Source organism: Cyanistes caeruleus, chromosome 1 (genome assembly GCF_971803275.1).
Source record: "Cyanistes caeruleus chromosome 1, bCyaCae1.hap1.1, whole genome shotgun sequence".
Lineage (NCBI taxonomy): Eukaryota > Metazoa > Chordata > Aves > Passeriformes > Paridae > Cyanistes > Cyanistes caeruleus.
In genome coordinates this window covers 58,117,631-58,135,483 of record NC_141701.1, presented here as the reverse complement: position 1 = coordinate 58,135,483, position 17,853 = coordinate 58,117,631, and the positions used below count along the sequence as shown (strand labels likewise).

Genomic DNA, 17,853 nt, shown 5'->3' with positions numbered 1-17,853 from the left:
ACCAACTTTCAGGAAGGGTGACAGGGGAAGTTTTATGCTACAAAAAACCCCGCAAATCCAGCCTATAATCATGCCTGAGTGTGTCCATGGGACTATTGCTGCTGAGGCACCCAAATTGTGTATGGACGTGACATGGGGATATGGGGACCCATACTGGCCTGAAATACAGACAAGGCCACCGAATACATCTGAGACAAGAGCAAAGGAAACAAATTTACCTCAGCCGAAACTGAAGGGAAACAGGATGGTGATTCTCAGAAATCAGAAGCCTCACCGAGAGAAGGGGAAGGCACTGCTCCCTGTGCCCTCAGCCCACCTGGCACCAAGGCAGGGCAGTGCCACAGGGAAGTGTCGCTCCAAGCCCCGCGGGAGAGTTCTCCCAGCGGGATGGTTTTGAGGAGCTGGGCGGAAGCGCCTGTGGCAGGGGCTCTCCCGCCGGGATCACCTCACGGGCTGCGCGGGAAAAGCGGCAGCCGCGCGCCCCCCGCCCTTGGGCACCGCCGCCTGCCGGGATCAGGGAACGTGTGTGACTTCCCGGGCAGCCCCTGCCTGTGGGGACACCGCAGGAGAGCGCACGGTGCTCGGGCGGTCACAACGCCGGCCAGAGCCCCGGCACAGCCGAATTCTGTCCGGGTGTAACTCAGCCCGCTCTCGGCGCTACCTCTGCCCGTGGCAAAGGCGCTTTAGCCGGGCACAGGCAGCTCTTCGCCGAGCCGGGGCGCCAGCCGGCTTTAGCACAAAAGCACGAGGATAATCCATTTTAGATGTTAGGAAACAAATCTTTACTGCGAGGGTGCTGAGGCACTGAAACAGGCTGACCAGGGAGCCTGAGTCACAGAGTCACAGATTATTAGGGTTGGAAGTGACCTGTGGAGATCATCTAGTCCAACGCTCCTGCCAAAGCAGGGTCACCTGATCAGGCTTCACGGGAACGCGTACAGGTCGGTCTGGAATGTCTCCAGAGAGGGAGGCTCCACGACCTCCCTGGGCAGCCCCGACCGGCCCATCTCTTGCCACTCTCAATGTAAAGGTCTTCATGTTAAGCTGAAACTTCTTGTTTTTTAGTTTATGGCCATTGCTCCTCGTCCTGTCTCACTGAAAAGAGTCTGACAGCTCCCTGAGTCTCTTCCCGTATGAAGCGCTGTATGCTCCTAAACATCTTTGAGGCCCTGTGCTGTTCACTCTCCAGCACCTCCTTATCTTTCTTGTACTGCAAGGGGTTCAAGGCTAGGCTGGATCAGACTTTGAACTACGCGGGACTCGTGGTTCTCATAGCAGGGGAATTGGAACTAGATGACTTAAAAGGTCACTTCCAACTCAAACCATTCCAACGTGGTTCTACATTGCAAGTCAGCGATTAGCTCGTCGCAGCGCACACCGACAGCCCCACAGTTCGCTGCTGCCAAAGGTGGTGAACGCTGGGTTGACCACCGGAGGAAGCGATAGAGAAGCCGCGACTCCAGCGCCCAGCAGCAGCCGCAGCCCGACCGTGACCAGCGGGGGCTGTCCCAGCACCGCCCCCGCCCCGCCCCACCCGCCAGCGACCGGTCACGTGGGACGGCGGAGTGGGCGGGGCACGGCGACAAAGTCCCGCCCCCGGCAGCCACGGCCGCCCCCAGGCTGCCCGTCTGCTTTGAGTGGCATTGCTCTCCGCCAATGAGAGGCCGGCGGGAAGAGAGGGGCGGGGCGGTGGCGGGCGGTGATAGGGCCTGTGGCGGAGCCCTGGCCGTGTGCGGGATATCAGCTTGTGGCGAGTGCGGTGCGGGGCAAAACAAGATAAGATAAGACAGAACAGGACAGGACCGGACCGGACCGGACATGGTGGGCTCCAGCGAGACCGGGAAAGAGCCGTGGCGGGGCCGCTACTACCGCCTGGAGGAGGTGCAGAAGCACAACAACAGTCAGAGCACCTGGATCATCCTCCACCACCGCATCTACGATGTCACCAAGTTCCTGGACGAGGTGGGTGGGTGCCTGCGTTGCCGGGACACTGAGGCGGACACCGGAGGCCCGCGGGGCGGGCTCGCCGGCGGCTCCTCTGCTCCCCGCACTGTGGCCCTGGCGGGTTCCCGTCCGCCTGCTCCGGCCCGCGGCGGGAGCCGCCCTCGGGGCCGCGATAGCGCCCCGGAGAAAAGCGGCGGGGCGGGCCCGGGCTCCGGGAGCCTCTCGGGCAGGACAAACCCGCGAGTGCCGTGCGCGCCGGCCACGCCACCGTGTCATCCGCTGTGTGCCCGCCTGAAACTTTCGGGGTTTAATTCTAATTTGAATTTCCAGTAAATAAGGATAAGGAGGAAAAAAACTGGAGTCGGTATTGAGGGCTGAGATAGGCGGGCTGGTTGTGTGAATCTTGAGTACCAGGAGTGGGGCTGAATCCATCTGCTTCTTGCTTTGGTGTGCCAACTGAAAACAGAGTTAAAAGTGAAGACTCAGCTGGGAGCCAGAGCCATATTAGCTTGTGAACTAAAAGGTCAGCAACTGCTCTCTTCACACTATTGTATGTTGTACACATGTGTGTTGTATTATGGAACAGGAAAGAAATTCCACAAGGTGGAAGGAAAGTACCACAACGTGCAGAATATCACAGGGTTACTCTGCTAGTCACAGAATCACAAAATTGTTTGGATTAGAATAGGCATTAAACCTCATCTCATTCCAGCCCCCTGCCAAGGGCAAAGACACATTCTAGTAGACCAGGTTTCTCCCAGCCCCTGTCCTTGAACACTTCCAGGGATGGGGCATTCCCAATGTCTCTGGGCAACCTGTGCCAATGCCTCTTCAGTCCTGTCACCGTAAAAAAATTCTTCCTTATGTCCAGTCCTTGGTAAAGCCTCTTGGTCACAGTGGCTTGTGTTCATAGCTATCAAATAAGTACATCTGGGGTACACTTAAGATCTGGGTGGTCTTTTTTTGCAGACATGGCAGATGCAGCATTTCATACAGGCAGCCCGGTTCAGAAAATTAGGGTGGCTCTCACTGCTGCCCTAATGTGCTTGGTGCAGGGATGCAGTGTGGTGCTGCAAAGCTGCATCAGTTCAATCTCTAGTGTAGAGCACTAGAGTCAAGTTCAGTTTTTTTGGCTATGTTTTGTTGGGCTTTTTTATTCCCCAGTTAGTGGTTGCTGTTCTTGATCTCCAGAAGACAGTGAGTAGTTGATATAATCATTGATAATCATGGTTAAAAAAGAAGCATTTTAGTTATTGGACTAAAACATTCTTCAGTGGAAATGCAGAAATAAAACTTGCTACTTTTTTTTTCAGTAATTGAATGGCACTGGGATTTAGATATTTTGAGTTTTCTCCCTTGCTCTGTATTCCTAGTTAGCAAAGGTAGAATCACAGGATCAATTAAGTTGGAAAAGACCTCTTGAGATCTCATCCAGTCTTTGACCAACCACCACTGTGTCAATAAGACCACGGCAGTAAGTGCTGCATCCAGCCTTTCCTTAACACTGTCAGGGGTGGTGACTGCCACATCTCTTGGCAGTCCATTTAAATGGCTAATCACCCTTTTCTGTGAAGAAATTCTTCCTAAAAGTGACCAGTTAAAAAGTGTATGGTAGACTTACATTAATTTCTTAAAGAATACAGTTTAGATGGGTAGAGATGTGACAGATTTTAAGCATGAGTAGTTCTGTAGCCTCATCTTGATTTTTGTGCTTGTAAACACTTACAGTTCAGAGGAGAGAGAAACTGAGCATTTTGCAAAGGAGGGTTGACAAGCAATTTTTCTAAGCCAGTGTTGACACAGGTAGTATTTCATTCTTAAGCTGTGTGTCAATGTAAATTGTTCAGCTTTTCAGAAAAGCAGATTGTGAAACTGATCTACTGACTCTTCCTTCATTATTTTTCATCTAGCTGTGCCCCTGGTCATGTTCATCTATTAGTTATGGACATTGTTGTATGGTTATGCAGTCAGGGCAAATTTAATTTTAGAAGCTCTGGAGAGGAATGCAGCTTTTCATGTAGTCTGCAAAACTGAATTAGCTTTTGGAAACTTGGTCAGTTTTGATTGATACATAATTGTATTGTTTGTATCTATTGTTCAGATTGAGGGGGCAGAAACAAAAAGACACACACCTTAGAAAAACCCTAAACCTAACCCCACTCAAGAAAAAAAAACACTTGACAAAAAAAAAAAATCCAGAATCTAATGAGCTTTAGAAATTAAGTAGTTGCACAACTTCTTCCTTCTCCAGTACATATGGTGAAATTGGTAAATATTAAGAGGCATCACCTTGTGTAAATTTCTCCAAGAAAACCTCATTTTCATCCTTCAGGACAACATTGATGATTTGGCAGCGTATCAAGAGAATTCCATTTGTAAGTATTTAAATAGTTGGGTTTTGGACAGTGTCGAGGATGTCTTGAGACGCTCTGGTACACATAAGTCAGACTTCAACCTCACATTAAACAGCTTTCAATAGAACATGACTGGTTTTGACCTAAAATTTCGAAGACATTCTGGGATAACGAATGAGATTGTTGGAAATAGTTACCCGAAATATTTTAAGTGAAGCTACGGTTCTAGGGAAAGTTCTTTGACATTTTAATATTCATTATGTTGGTGATTCTTGTTATGGAACTCTTTGATTAAGATATTTCATGGGGTGCTTTTTTAACCTTTTTTTTTTTTTTTAATGCTTTTGGTACTTAGTTAACTTAGCAAGTTTATGCTAATTCTTCTGACACTGTCAGACACCCTGAGGCATTTACACATGACAGTTGAGGAGAAATTGAAGCTAGACTCTTGATGATTCATTCCAGAATACAGTAAACCCTACTCAAAGGGTTTTTTTATGTTAGCTGTTTCAATAGCATTATTTGTTAAACTCAGGTTTGTTTCTTACAATTCCTTTCAGAAGTAGAAAAACTTAACATATTTTAAGACTTAAATGTCGGCCACTGAAATTTAAGTCTAGTTGTATTAAAAAGGGTGCACTGCTAAAGCATCACCTCACTCATGCTCTTCTCAGGTAGTACATAAATATCAGTTTACTGGGGAGTGCAGAAATGGGAGCAGCTAAGATAACCAGTCCTGTTTCTTAAACCAGTAAGCCGTCTTTTCAGCTACTATATTAACCTGTGGAAATATTTTCTTATTAATAATGAAGTTGAAAACTTTACTGTGCTTCAATCTTGAAGACACCTTGGATGCTCTTGTGATTAATAAGTGAAAGTGTGATGCTGCTTTTCACTCCATTAGAGTAGTTAAAGGGTGTACTCCCTCTGTCCAGCTGTTGTGTCTTCATGGAGCTTGTAAATGTTTAGTGGAACTTTGGTTTTGGGGAACAATGAGCCTCTGTGAACACTTGATTGTGGTTAGATAGGAAATGGGCTGGGAATGGTGACATAGGTTGGGAGTGGAGGCATCACATGGTGTGACCCTTAGTAGCTTGGTTTCCTAAAGAACAAGGCTCAGAAAAGGTCATGTGAAATGTAGAAAGAGTGCTGAAGGAGGAAACAATTGTGTGCTTTGATATCTTATCTTTGGGGTTAATGAAGATTTCAGCAACTGCTTTTTTTAATCAGGTTGATTTATTGTTATTAATTTTTAAGTGGCAGATACTGGGGAAAATTCATAGCTTGAATATTCATCTCTGAATGTTCTTTGATTTTCCAAGTCTGGGAGAAGAAATCAAGAGACCTCAACTTCCAAAATGCATTATTTAAAAGGTCTTGGCAAGAAAGAGTATTCTTGAAACCAGAAACTATTATGTTACTTGTTATTAAAGGCTGTCAGACCTGCATTGCAGAAGATTTGAGAAACCTTCTCCTTAGCTTCAGGTCTTGTGGTTTAACCTCAGGGAGTACCCACACACTCTCCCCTCTGTCCAGTGCATGGGGAGGAGAATCAGAAAAAGGTCAGTTTTGTGGGTCAATATAAGAACAGTTTAATAGTGAAAATAAAGTCAATGTAAAAATAATTGTAATGATAAGGAGAGAGAGAAGAATAAAAACCCAGGAGAAACAAATGGTGCACCATGCACGTGTTCTCCACTCAGTGACCAATGCCCAGCCTGTTCCTGAGCAGTGATTGGTGGCTCACAGTCAACTCCTCACAGTTTATGGCTGGAGTGTGACATTCTATGGTATGGAATATCCAGTTTGGGTCAGCTGTCCTGGCTGTGCTCCCTCACTGGCAGAGCGTGGGACACTGAAAAGTCCTTGACTTAGATGAGTACTACTTGGCTGCAACCAAGTTCATTAACAACATTATTCTCATGCTAAATCCAAAGCACTGTACTGTACCAGCTATTAACAAGAAAATTAATTGTATCCCAGCTGAAACCAGTATAAAGTCCTGTGTCATTTAAAGGAAAATAGCTACTAGAAATGTGTGTGTACTCACAGCAGGATGTCATGGCTATATCTGTTATTGTAGATAATTACATATATGAAGAACATTAAATGTCAGTGAATGGACAAAGTACCTTGGCAATGCTCTATAGTATTTCCCCATAATTTTAATAAAGTCATCACTCTGGTCAGGTTTTAACATCAATCTAATGAGCTAAACAAGAATAGCTGGGCCTATAAAAATGAATGATCTGTGTCTTGATTTACTTTCTGTTGTGGTGAGGCTCTTGTGGGAACTTGATTGGATTCCTTAAGCTAGGCAAAAAAGCTGACGTGTGTAGGAACATCTCTACCAGAGAGGAGTTTCTTGTTCTGAAAACCAACTATGGCATGCATTTAATATTAATCTAATACAGACTTGGCTTAGGTTAATTCAGTTGTTGGTGGTCTAAGAATCTGGCAAAAAAGTTATTGATAAATATATTTTATTTTCTTATTAGGTATGAACTTGTGCTTCTATAGCACTTTTCCTAAACTCCTAGAATGGACAGCTCCCACTAAATGTGTTTTGTAATGCTGATCAAATAAAGTGCAAAAAACAAATATTGTTCTACTGTGTCAGGATGAAAAATGTTCTCTCCCCTGTGTGGCAATAAGTTACATTCATGCAGTGTGCTGGTGTTGTGGAGGAGTAGCACAATGCCTTCCATGTTTAAAGTCATGATCAGCTTGCATTGAAGGATGCCTGTATTGGCACATTTGAAGTCTGCCAGTGAACCATGGGAACTCTTACTGCACAACCTTGCAGTCTGAGGATTAAACCCAGTGTTAACACTTCCTTAAGCTCTGATGAAGCTTGCAGGAGAATTTGAAAATGTTTTAAGAAATAGCACTTCTTAGCACTTTTATGTGAAACTCTGCAAGCTGTAATTGTTTTGTAAGTGAGGAAATGGGCACTGTTGTGGTTTAACCTCAGTGCCCTGCAGCTCATTGCTCCCCACAGACCCTTGGTGTGATGGGGAAGGAAATTATGGAAAAAAAGATAAAATGTGTGGGTTGAGATAAGAACAGATTAATAACTGAAATAAAATATAATAATTACTATAAAAAGGGAGACAAAAAGAGATGCTAACCCATGCCCAGCCCATTGCCAAGCAGCAAGCTGTAGCTTCCAGCCAACTCCTCCCAGTTTGTATACTGGGCATGATGTTCTGTGTTATGGAATACCCCTTTGACCAGTTCAGATCAGCTGTCCTGGCTGTGCTCCTTCCTGGTTTCTTAGGCACATTCTTGCTGGCAGAGCATGGGACATTGAGAAGTCCTTGAATTAGGGTCAGTGCTACTTAACAACAACTGCAGCATCAGTGTGTTGTCACTGATTATTCTCATTCTGAATCCAAAGCACAGCACTATATCAGCCTTCAAGAAGAAAATTCAACCCTACCCCAGCTGAAATCAGGGCAAGCACCAAGCTACTGTGTATTCTGTTTACATCTAACCTTCACCTAAAGGCCTAATGATAGTTTTCAAAAATACACTTTCAGAGAGAGGTCTTTTCTAGGCTCCTGACATTTTACATGAGCTGACAATATCTGTCCTTAAATAGGTGATAGAAATAATTTGGAGGGCTTATTTCAGGCTACATGAAAATGCCTTGAAATAAGCAAACATTTGTCTATCTGTTCTGCGTAATACAGCTGAGGTTCTCTGAGTGTTCCTGGCTCCGTCACTTCCCCCTTTCTGCTTTCCATTCCTGTAGGGCAGAAAGTGAGATGTGAGTTTGAGACTGCCACTAATGGAGACCTTTGCTGGTCTTGCTGGAAGTTAAATTGGACTCTAGATTTCATCACCTCGTATAGGAAGGGAGAGGGCACAGGAGTTGCAAATTAAGGTAGCTGTGCCTTAATGGACTAGCCTTGAACTAGAACACAAAGAAATTTGCATGACCATAGCACAGCTGAGAAAAGAGGGCATTCAGGATGAGGTAAGCTGGACTTTTGACCCAGATGAGACCAGCAAGATTAACTGCGCATTTGCCTTATCTAAAACTTTCTAATGTGCTGCTGTTAGGAATTAGTCTGGGCTCTGTGCTAGTGCTGGCTCTGTGTAGGCATTTGTTATGCATGTAACTTAGATTATCTATTATATTGGGAATGTCCTAGAAATGAGCTAGGCTGTCTTAATTTATCATCAAAAGCTTTTTCATTTCCCCCGAACCACAGTTTTACCTGCAAGAACTCTTCAATTACTTTTATCAGGAGGATTTTGGTTTAGCAGTCACTGTATAGCCTTGTGAGCTTCTCAGTTCCAGGGTCTATCCAGAGGATCTTCATTAAAGTAGCAGTTCTTGTAGCAGGCTTTGTTTACCAGGCAGAATCATCAACAAAGGCCTTGTATAAACAAGTTTTGGGAAACTCATCCAACCATGAAAGATGCTCATCTCTTGATAGAAAAGTCAGCTCTTGCCCTTTGTGTGAGACATTATGGTTGCTCTCTTTCATTAGGGGAGGTGAAATCTTTTCATTAATTTTGTATATTATGTGCTAGTTATTTACAGAGGTTTGTAAGTTCATATTGTTAAGCAGAGTTGACATCTAAAAGCAAAGTGTTATGTTTCAAAGTACGTCCATCAGTGTCTAGTAGGGTATTATTAACATCATCTGGTAGATGGCTTAGTTTGGAATTCTGTGTATGATTCTCTGTACTTAGCCTTGCTCATGTCAAAAAAAATTGTCAGTTTTTCAGCTGTAGTGGCAGAGGTCAGGGTGAATTTGTCCTCTTCAGCTGATCTGTGATAGTCAGTCAGAGGGTTGGTAGAGAGGATTGGTTGCAGTCACTGTCTTGACACGAATATTGTGGTTTTGTAGACAGAGGGATCAGTTGCTAATTAGACAAAAACTAGATCTACAGAGAAAAGCTGGAGCTCCTCTGTGGTGCTGCCCGTACTGCTACGTGATTGCTTTGTAGTGGCATGAGGGAGGGATTTGGGAACACAAGTTAGTACATGATCATTCTGTAGCTGGCAACCTGCAAGTAGCTTGTTAAAGTACTCCATGAAGTAATTTCAATGTAGATGCAGTTACATTGGTAGATACCCCCACTTGTTTGGCTGGATAGTGAATCTGATTTTGTGAGCTAGTATAAATCATATGATTTTGATGACTTGCTGGTGTAACTGGTATTTTATGTGCTTGTATGAGTGGCATTTGGTTTGCATTTGGTTTCAGTGTAATGCATGAGTAAGAGTTTACATACTGCTTGTGCTGCTGGTGCTTTATGGCTGGTTTAACTTTGGGGCCTTTTGCTGCTTGTTGATACCTTGTTTGTTAGACGTGCTTGTTTGTTAAGCATGTTTTCCAAGAAGTTGTGCCACTTTTTCTCCTGAAGGTGGTACATATATTTTTCTATTTTGGAAAATGCAATTCTTTGGCGTGTTTTTAAAAAAAACAAAACCCATACTGCTGAAGAAATTCTATGAAGATTTAGTTGAGGCAGTGTCTGGGAGTGCTAGTTTGACCCAAGTTCAGCTTCTCAGGTGCCATTTCAAGGCATTGAACTTGAGTGCTCCCTCAACTTTTGCCTAGTCTTTTTCTTTAATATGTACCAGCATGGATTCAAGGACAATATTTGGTGAGCGTGCCATATTTGCAAGTTGCTTGCATAATCTTTACTCTGCTTGTACTCTTCTAACCCTTTTTGGCGCACTTGCTGTGTCTAATCTCTCTATCAGTTGCTTAATCTTGTTTTTGCTTAGTCATGGTAGGGATCCTTTAACCTAATAGCTGTGGTATATCTCGGCTTTTTAAAAAGTGTTGTGGTTTTTTGTTTGTGGGGTTTTTTTCAGGTTTTTTCTCCTCAACTTTATTAATCTGTTAAAAGAAATGTCTGCCTTTAATATGAGGATTAAATTTGTGGAGTGCTGGTACTGCTGGAAATTCATAGTAGTAGTTTGGTTCATGAACAAATACTGTTTTTGTCAGAAGAGAAGTTTTGATATAAGATAAATAGGAGGATTTGAAGTAGGTGCTAACCTGAAGTGCCTAGGCTAGTAGAAATGTCATTTATTTAACCTATGGGCTTTTTGGTAAGCTGTTCTCCCCACAAGATGATCTTAAATTATAGAAATTTTGACTATTTTCCATAATTTTATATCTTGTACTCAGAAACATTAAAAATTGAATTGAGGTTCCAAAGCCTTTTATCTCCTCTTCTACTGGTAAAGTGCTTATATCTATTCCATAGTTGCCTTAATCCAAGGCAGTACTAGTAAATTTGTTTACCTAATCATTCCCAATGTTAATGTGGTACTTTTCTGCTTGAAAGATGAGTGGTGAATTGGCATGTTACCTGTTATATGAGTAAGTAACTTGGAGCTGAGGAAATGCACTGAACTAGAAGATGTGATCTTGCAGTATATTCAGGCAGAGTTATTTGATAGATAAAAATGTACTTCATAAAAATTTCATAAAATCCCCCAAAGTGCATCCTGGGGAAGAATAAAAGTTAATGGAGAACAGGGGTTTATGTTGAGGGAATGGTGATGGATTGAGGTAGTAGAAGCTCCTGGGAGATGACTTCTGTATCTCAGGGGTTTTATCAACAATGTGGTTTCAGGATTCCGTAGCCTATGAAAACCAATTGCTATCCAAGGGTCTTGAGTGAGCTTTCAGTTGTGCTTAATCACTTCCAAAGGAGCTGTCTTACTTGATATTTGTACCATAATTTATTTGGAAAGGACCCTTAAAGTTACCTGGCCCAGCTCCCCACAGGATTAACCAGAAGGTCAGGTTTCTTAGCTCCTTGCCATCTTGCCAATGCTTGATTGTGCTTCTCGCCAACAGATTTTTTTTTATCTTCCTCAAATGCTTGCTGCAGCTTAAACATTTTTGGCTTTTACCCTTCTGCTGTATAACACATTGCTTAGATAAAAATACACATTTCCTAAAGAAGTGAAAAACACAGAATGTAACTTGAGATGATAGATCAGCTGTTAAAATACAGACTGATTCCCCAAAGCTTTCTGGATGCTTTAGTTGCAGGGGGTAATGCCTCTTATTGCTTCTTTGCCAATGAAATAGAGACTTAGTCCTTGGTTTTGGCTTCAGAGAGTACATAAAGCTCTCTAGTGATTCAGAAAGACTTATGTTTGCTCTAGAAAGTCTAGCAGCTGATTTTGCTTTTTTAATTTTTTTTAAGAAATGTAAAAATGCAGAATTCCCGTTTCTAGAAAGTGAAATGTACTTCAGTAACAAATCCAAACTCATTTAAAATTGCAGCACCCGGGAGGTGAAGAGGTCCTTAGGGAGCAAGCTGGAGGAGATGCTACTGAGAACTTTGAAGATGTTGGCCATTCCTCAGATGCAAGGACATTGTCAGAATCCTTTATTGTTGGGGAACTTCATCCCGTGAGTATATGAGAGTGTCCTTACTTTTGTGTTTACTGTACTGCTTTTGCATCTAATTACTTGTCTGGTAATTACTTCAAAAACAGGAAGAACTGCTAGTTTGATTGGATGCCAGTCCTGCAGCTGTTTGTGGATGTACTTAGGTTTGAGATTGTTTTCCCAATGTGAAGGGATTTGATTAGGGTAGTGTAAGGGTGGTCACATCTCTTGGTGATTTAAATTGCCTTACAGTTTAGTTCTTGAATAAACTGAATATGAAATCGTGTCATTTCTGGTATACACCGTCAGCTTTGTAATGAAACTCTAACTCCTGAAGGTGGTTTGTCAGAATGTCTAGACCTTTTCTTTTGCCAGTATGCAGTGACTACTTAACAACTGCTTTCATGCTTCCACCACTGTAATTACTTATCTGCCAGGCTTCTATCTGCATTGGCTCTTCATATGTATGTTTAGAAAATGGTCATTGTAAACATTGTACTTCCAGTTTGTTGCTCTGTCTTCCCCTCTCTGGCTCCTGTCATTTTTAGCTGCATCATGGTTCCCTACTTGTGGTTGTCAGGATTGTTTATGATCAGTTCCCACTGGATCATCTGTTGTCCTCTCTTTTATACTGTCCATCCCATTTCCCATACTTTTAATGAACACCTTTCTGCTGTCTCAAGTTTTGAAGTATTTCTTTCTAGCTACAGAGCTGCTGCCTTGGCTTCTTTCAGCTAGGCCATAGTTAAACTCTCCTGCATCTTAGTAGTTGAAAAACACTGTTTCGAGGTTTAGGCTGCTAGTGCACCCATCTGCTCTACTTTGCTGCCCATTCCTGACTCTTTTCCTCTTCTTTCATGTATGTTTGTTTTGCATTTGGGGTAAAAATGACTGTCTTGAGTGATTTAGCCTATTTCACGGTAAGATTTCTGATCTTGTTTGTCTCAGGTCATCTCTTGATAAATGTTACTAGTGTAGCTTGTCCTAATAAGAAGTGATTTGTAGCTTTGCAGGCTCGCCATCTATTTCTGATGCCACTAATGTTCTTAACCTGGCTAGCAGTCCAGTTCTTCCTTGTTTGGCAAGTGCCTGTTTTCACTTGATATGCAACAAACAGCTTGGTAGTTTAATGTACAAGCACAGAATTGACAGGATTATATACTGTTGGGCTTTTTTGTAATGAATGTGACTGCCAAGCAGAACTTTTGAGCTTTTGAAGGATCTCTAGAATTTGGGACCTTTGGACCAGTGGACCCTTAGACCACAACCAGTTAGTTGACTTTACCTGATAGTACAAGTACACTAAGCAGAATTAATATGGTTGCAGTCAATGTACAAGCTAAAGGTTATATGCTTTCTAGAGACAAAGGTAATGTAAAAACATGGTCACAAAGCATAGTGAAATTTGTTGGAGGCTCAGGTTTCACTTCTTCGTTGCATACTGGGAAGTATTATTTAAGGAAGTGATCTTGTTTATGTTAACTCAAAATCAATCACTGACATCTGCTTTCTTGCAAGTCTGTTTTTATCTAGGGAAAAATACTTACACATTAACAGAATGAATTGCAGACTGAATTAACTGATAAATTGAGTGAGTTTGGTTTTATTTTTAATGCTTCCAGATTTTGACTAAATGTTTCTTGCTTTTTTTCTTGCAGGATGATAGATCCAAGCTTCAGAAACCAACAGTAAGTGTGCTTCTTGAAATGCTTCATTGTTTCTCTTGGGCATTACAGACAGTGTCTTAGTATTTGTGTATGAATGGTATACCCCCAGAAAAAGAAATAATTCCGTTTAAGTGTGATGTTTCAGGTTTTAAATCTCTTTGACCTCTTGATACTACTTCAGATTATTCCTTCCCTTATGTTCTTGAATTTGTGTGGATTCATACCAAGGGGTTGCTAAGTCTGATGACATTATACTATAGGAAAAAGGTGACTGGAATCAGTCAATGGTCTTCTAGTGTTCATTTTAAAAAAAACAGTTTATTGGCAGAACAGTTTAAACTAATTAGTGTTTGTGGGAGGAAAAATGTGATGCTTAATGTATTGGTCACACTAGTAGACAGAGAATGTAGAGGCATTCAATGTATTATAAATCAGTTAAATTGCAATTGTGAACCCTTTTCAAGGTAAAATTACTGTTTGCTTCCTGACTATTTCAGTAGATTCTACTGAGTGTCCTGTTGATGCAGTATTGCACTTATTTTCTAATGGGTTTTTTCATCCTTATTAGCATTAATCTGTGTTTGCAGTCAGCTGTCAAACTCAAAAAATTCATATGTCCCTTAAGGGAGAAGGTGCTTCAGGGATTAATTTGTACAGTTTCTGCTACTGTAGAGCATCCATAGAGGATGTTTGCACTGGGTTTACCAGTACAGCAGCATGCTTAGGAAATAATTGGAAATTATTTTTAAATGAAGTTTAGTAAGAACAAGATCTTAATCTTCCTGTATTCTTAGAAGTAATTGATTTTGTAAGATCTTCCAATGATATGAATCAGTTAAAGGAAAGAAAGAAAATTATTTTAAAATATATATATATATGCATTGAAATGCTCACTATAGTAATTATTAACTTTTTTTTTATTAGGACCTGGAACTAGAATACTAATAAAAGTAAGAAACAGAATAGTGATTGAAATTCTGAGCTTCTTCCTACCAAGAACAGTATTTGCTATTCAATTTTTTTTTGATATTCAGGGCAGTTTACACCTAAGCTTTAGGAGCAGTAATGATAAATGCAACTGAGAACAGACTGCTCAGTGCAAGTTGTAGCAGATAATCCTTTCACTAATCTCAGAGGAATTTACCAAACTGAAGTACTTAGAATATTAGTTTGGCCAGTGCATAGTCAGGTGGGAGTTAAGCTGTATCCACATAGCTACCTCCACTACACTTGTTATCCATCATTCCAGAAGGAAGTTGGGGTGCTTTTCTGCAGTAGGATGTGTGGCTGTAGAAAGTTTCAATTTGCATTATACTTTGGGTGGGTTAGGGAGGTTCTGTGCCCTGGCTCTCTAGGGGCTGTCAGAAGGCCCTGGGCTTTCAAATGTCTTTCTTGTCCTCACACTGTTTGTAAGGTACTTTCACTGCACCTGTCCAGTGTCTTAGAGTTTAAAATTAAGTTTTTATGAGCTAGGCTATATTTCTGTTACTATCTTGATGTGAGGGGAGCCATCCCCTGGGCCTGGATGTGGTAAGTCTGCTATAAACAGTGCTAGCCTTGATAATGTGGGCACCAGTTCTTCCATGCTGTTTGGCTTTGGGCTTAGTTTTTCATTGAGGTGTTCACAAAAGCAACATAGATGTAGTCTGAGTCATACTCTTTTACACACAGTATTTGCATGAGTCAATGTAAGATGATTTGGGTGCTTGCAAAAGTAGTATGCTTGAACCTCTGAGAGGGTGTTGAAAATCTTTCTTTAAATTATTTGCTGATGTTCTGATACCAAAGCAAGTAATTTTGCTGTGATGGATCTTGTACCACTAAATTATGGTAGGGCTTTAATGCTTGGCTTTTTAAAATAGACTTAGAGTCATAGACAATTAGAGTTATTCTGATTAATAAGTTTTCATGTAAGTTGTGCACCTGTACCCAGCTGGGGTTTGACCTTGTAGTGCTGCTTTTTTTTTGTGGAAATTGAACAAGAAGTGCAAATCAGTATCAGGAACAGCTGATAACAATAACAATTTTACTGATTCTTACACAGTCTGAAACATAACACTAAAACACCTGAGTTTAATAAACCTTGTAGTTGTAAATTAGTAGCTTTCTTTATGTTATTTTGATATGAAAAATATTTGTGAATTAATTCCAAATTTTTTCAATTTGATTTTGGTCAAGGAAGGGATTTTTGTCTTACAGATGACTGAAATGTTTCAAATGTAACCTGAGGTTGAAGTTAGCGTCATAGAAAACCTGCAGCAAAATTCTTGTTGATAGTATTTTAAAAACTTGATGCAATATTGGCAGTAGAAACTGCTACTAGCTAGCTTTATAGTACAACAGAACTGCTGTAGGAATTAGGAAAAGTTGCTTCCCAAATGCATTCATTGAGTTGTTTTTGAATTAGTCTCACATTATGAGTTTTGAGAAACTGTGGAACTAGTTAAGATGGAGAGCGTTGTCTTCCTGAAGTAAATATCTTCTTATTTTTTTGCTTTCCAGGAAACTCTTATTACCACTGTTCAGTCTTCTTCCAGGTACAGTATGACATCTGATGTCCAACTTGATGTTTGAAGTTCCTTATGATTTTCTGAAACTTAAAAAGCTGAACAGATTTTATCTGCTGGAAGCTGAGATATCAGGGGGTGGTACATGAAAATTTATGTTCTGTTTAAAGTCCAAGCTGGCATCTATGTACCTCTTTACCAATATGTCAGCTAAGTAGATACTTGTCTCATATTGACAGGTGTCAGTATTTACCAAATGGTTTGTTTTGCACAGCCCTTTATTTCTGGAGTCTGCCATGTGAAGGGAAGACTCTTAGTGCCATTGCCAATCATTTTACTGATTTGGATGCCTTGCTTTTAAGATTTGCTACTGCTGTTGCATCTAAGGGAAATAAGAGAAGTCTCTGTATAAGAAGGAAGATTGGTCAGAATTGGGAGGGGTATTCCAAGTGTTGAAAAACATTTTGGAATACCACTGAATCAAACTTTGTCAAGTTATATCCTGCTGACAATTGCCTACTGATGAAACCTCCGAGGACTCTTCTGTGACCCTTGGGGTGGGGAGTTTGGGTGCTTAGAAGTGTCATGTGATGCTGCTACTTAAATGGCTTTTGAATGAATGACATTCTGGGCAGCACAGCATGATTTTAAATGTGCCTAGGGTTTTACTATTCTCTAGTAAGCAAGCTTCTTATAGGCAAATAGTACAAAGCCTTTCTAGTACAAAGCCTTACTGTACATGCTTCTTCCCTTGTCTGGAATATTACTGGCCAATGCAGGTGTTCTGTTGCCCTGAATTTGAAGTATTTGTTGGAGTGAGGAGGGACTTCTCTTAAGCAATGACTTTTTTTTTCTTTTTATAACTTGCTGGTTATCACTTCCTAAACTTCTTTTTCAAAAACTTCCTTTTAGTTCATGGTCCAGCTGGGTGATCCCAGCAATAGCAGCGATTATCGTGGCCCTGATGTATCGTTCCTACATGTCAGAATAAGCGCCTTACTGAGAATTAATGCAAGAATACATTCTCTGGAAGAAAATATAAGCAATCCTAACCCAATACTTTCCTGGACAAAAGCCTGATGTCTGAAAGAAAATTCAAGTTTTTCAGAAAACGGAACAATTCCTCTTCTGCTGTGCACTTTTCTTGACATTGCCTTCTTATATGCTGCTGTGAAGTGATAAAAAGGCACCATTTCTCTTTTTGTATAACACTTGTATTCTCTAATGAATTATTTGATAACTGTATTGGTTTCTGTGGTAGGATATTATTTTCTATGTAACACTGATTCTGGTTATTTCGTTTTAATCTGTAATAGGGTCATTAGGACTCTCCTGACGTATGCATTTTACAGCTTTAAAAGCCTACCAAAACTGTGTACACGTACACAACTTAACTTAAAAAAATCATGTTGTCTTTTTAAATGTAGTATGAATGAAATGCAAGTTAAATGTAATGAATAAAACTGAGTGGAGTTATGGATACCTGGATGTGGGTTGGGCCCTACCAATCAGCTATAATGAGCTGGGTTTTTCTCCGTTTTTTTGACAACTGCTCTTTTAGTTGTTTTAGGTACTCCTACTAGCAAACTGTTCTGTTTGTCTCCCATAGAAAAATTCAGGTGAAGTATGAAACTCACTGTTTGGCCCAATTATGTCTGTCTCATTTTTGTGAAAAATAGCTCTTTTTTTTGAAAAAAGGCAGAAAAAAGTAACTGCTTTTAATAAATAGTACTGTTACTGCCAAACACTCAGGTGATTAGAGAATTTGTTCTGGAACTTTTAGCCTTCCGTAAAATCTTCAACTTTGTGAAGTACATTGTGAGGGGGAAAACTGATAAATGAAATCTGTTTCTGACTCTTCTGTGATGTGCTTTGGTGCTTTACTATGAAGAGGCAACTGTTTTCACTGCTGAATACAAGATAACTACAAGTTTGCATTTTGTGGTGAACATTTTTAGTCATATGTAAATGATTATGAATAAAAGTTTAATTGCTTACA

General features: G+C 41.1%; 2 protein-coding genes across 12 annotated transcripts in view; one reads left to right on the top strand and one right to left on the bottom strand.

The window, feature by feature from the left end:
* The window catches only part of C1H18orf63 (chromosome 1 C18orf63 homolog), a 22,362-nt gene extending 20,791 nt beyond the window's left edge, over positions 1-1,571 (bottom strand). For 2 of the 11 annotated variants that reach the window (XM_023921648.2, XM_023921651.2), the window contains exon 1: positions 219-1,559. The gene's annotated coding sequence lies outside the window, so the exon portion shown is untranslated. Of the gene's footprint in view, positions 1-218 lie in introns of all 11 variants that reach the window. The other 9 variants (XM_086894126.1, XM_023921649.2, XM_086894115.1 and 6 more) reach the window with 7 other exon arrangements.
* CYB5A (cytochrome b5 type A) lies at positions 1,546-17,853 on the top strand. Its single transcript, XM_086894180.1, has 5 exons — positions 1,546-1,962; positions 11,573-11,701; positions 13,339-13,368; positions 15,850-15,884; positions 16,767-17,853. Exons 1-5 carry the CDS (start codon positions 1,819-1,821, stop codon positions 16,843-16,845), a joined length of 417 nt encoding a protein of 138 aa, XP_086750306.1. The 5' UTR covers positions 1,546-1,818; the 3' UTR covers positions 16,846-17,853.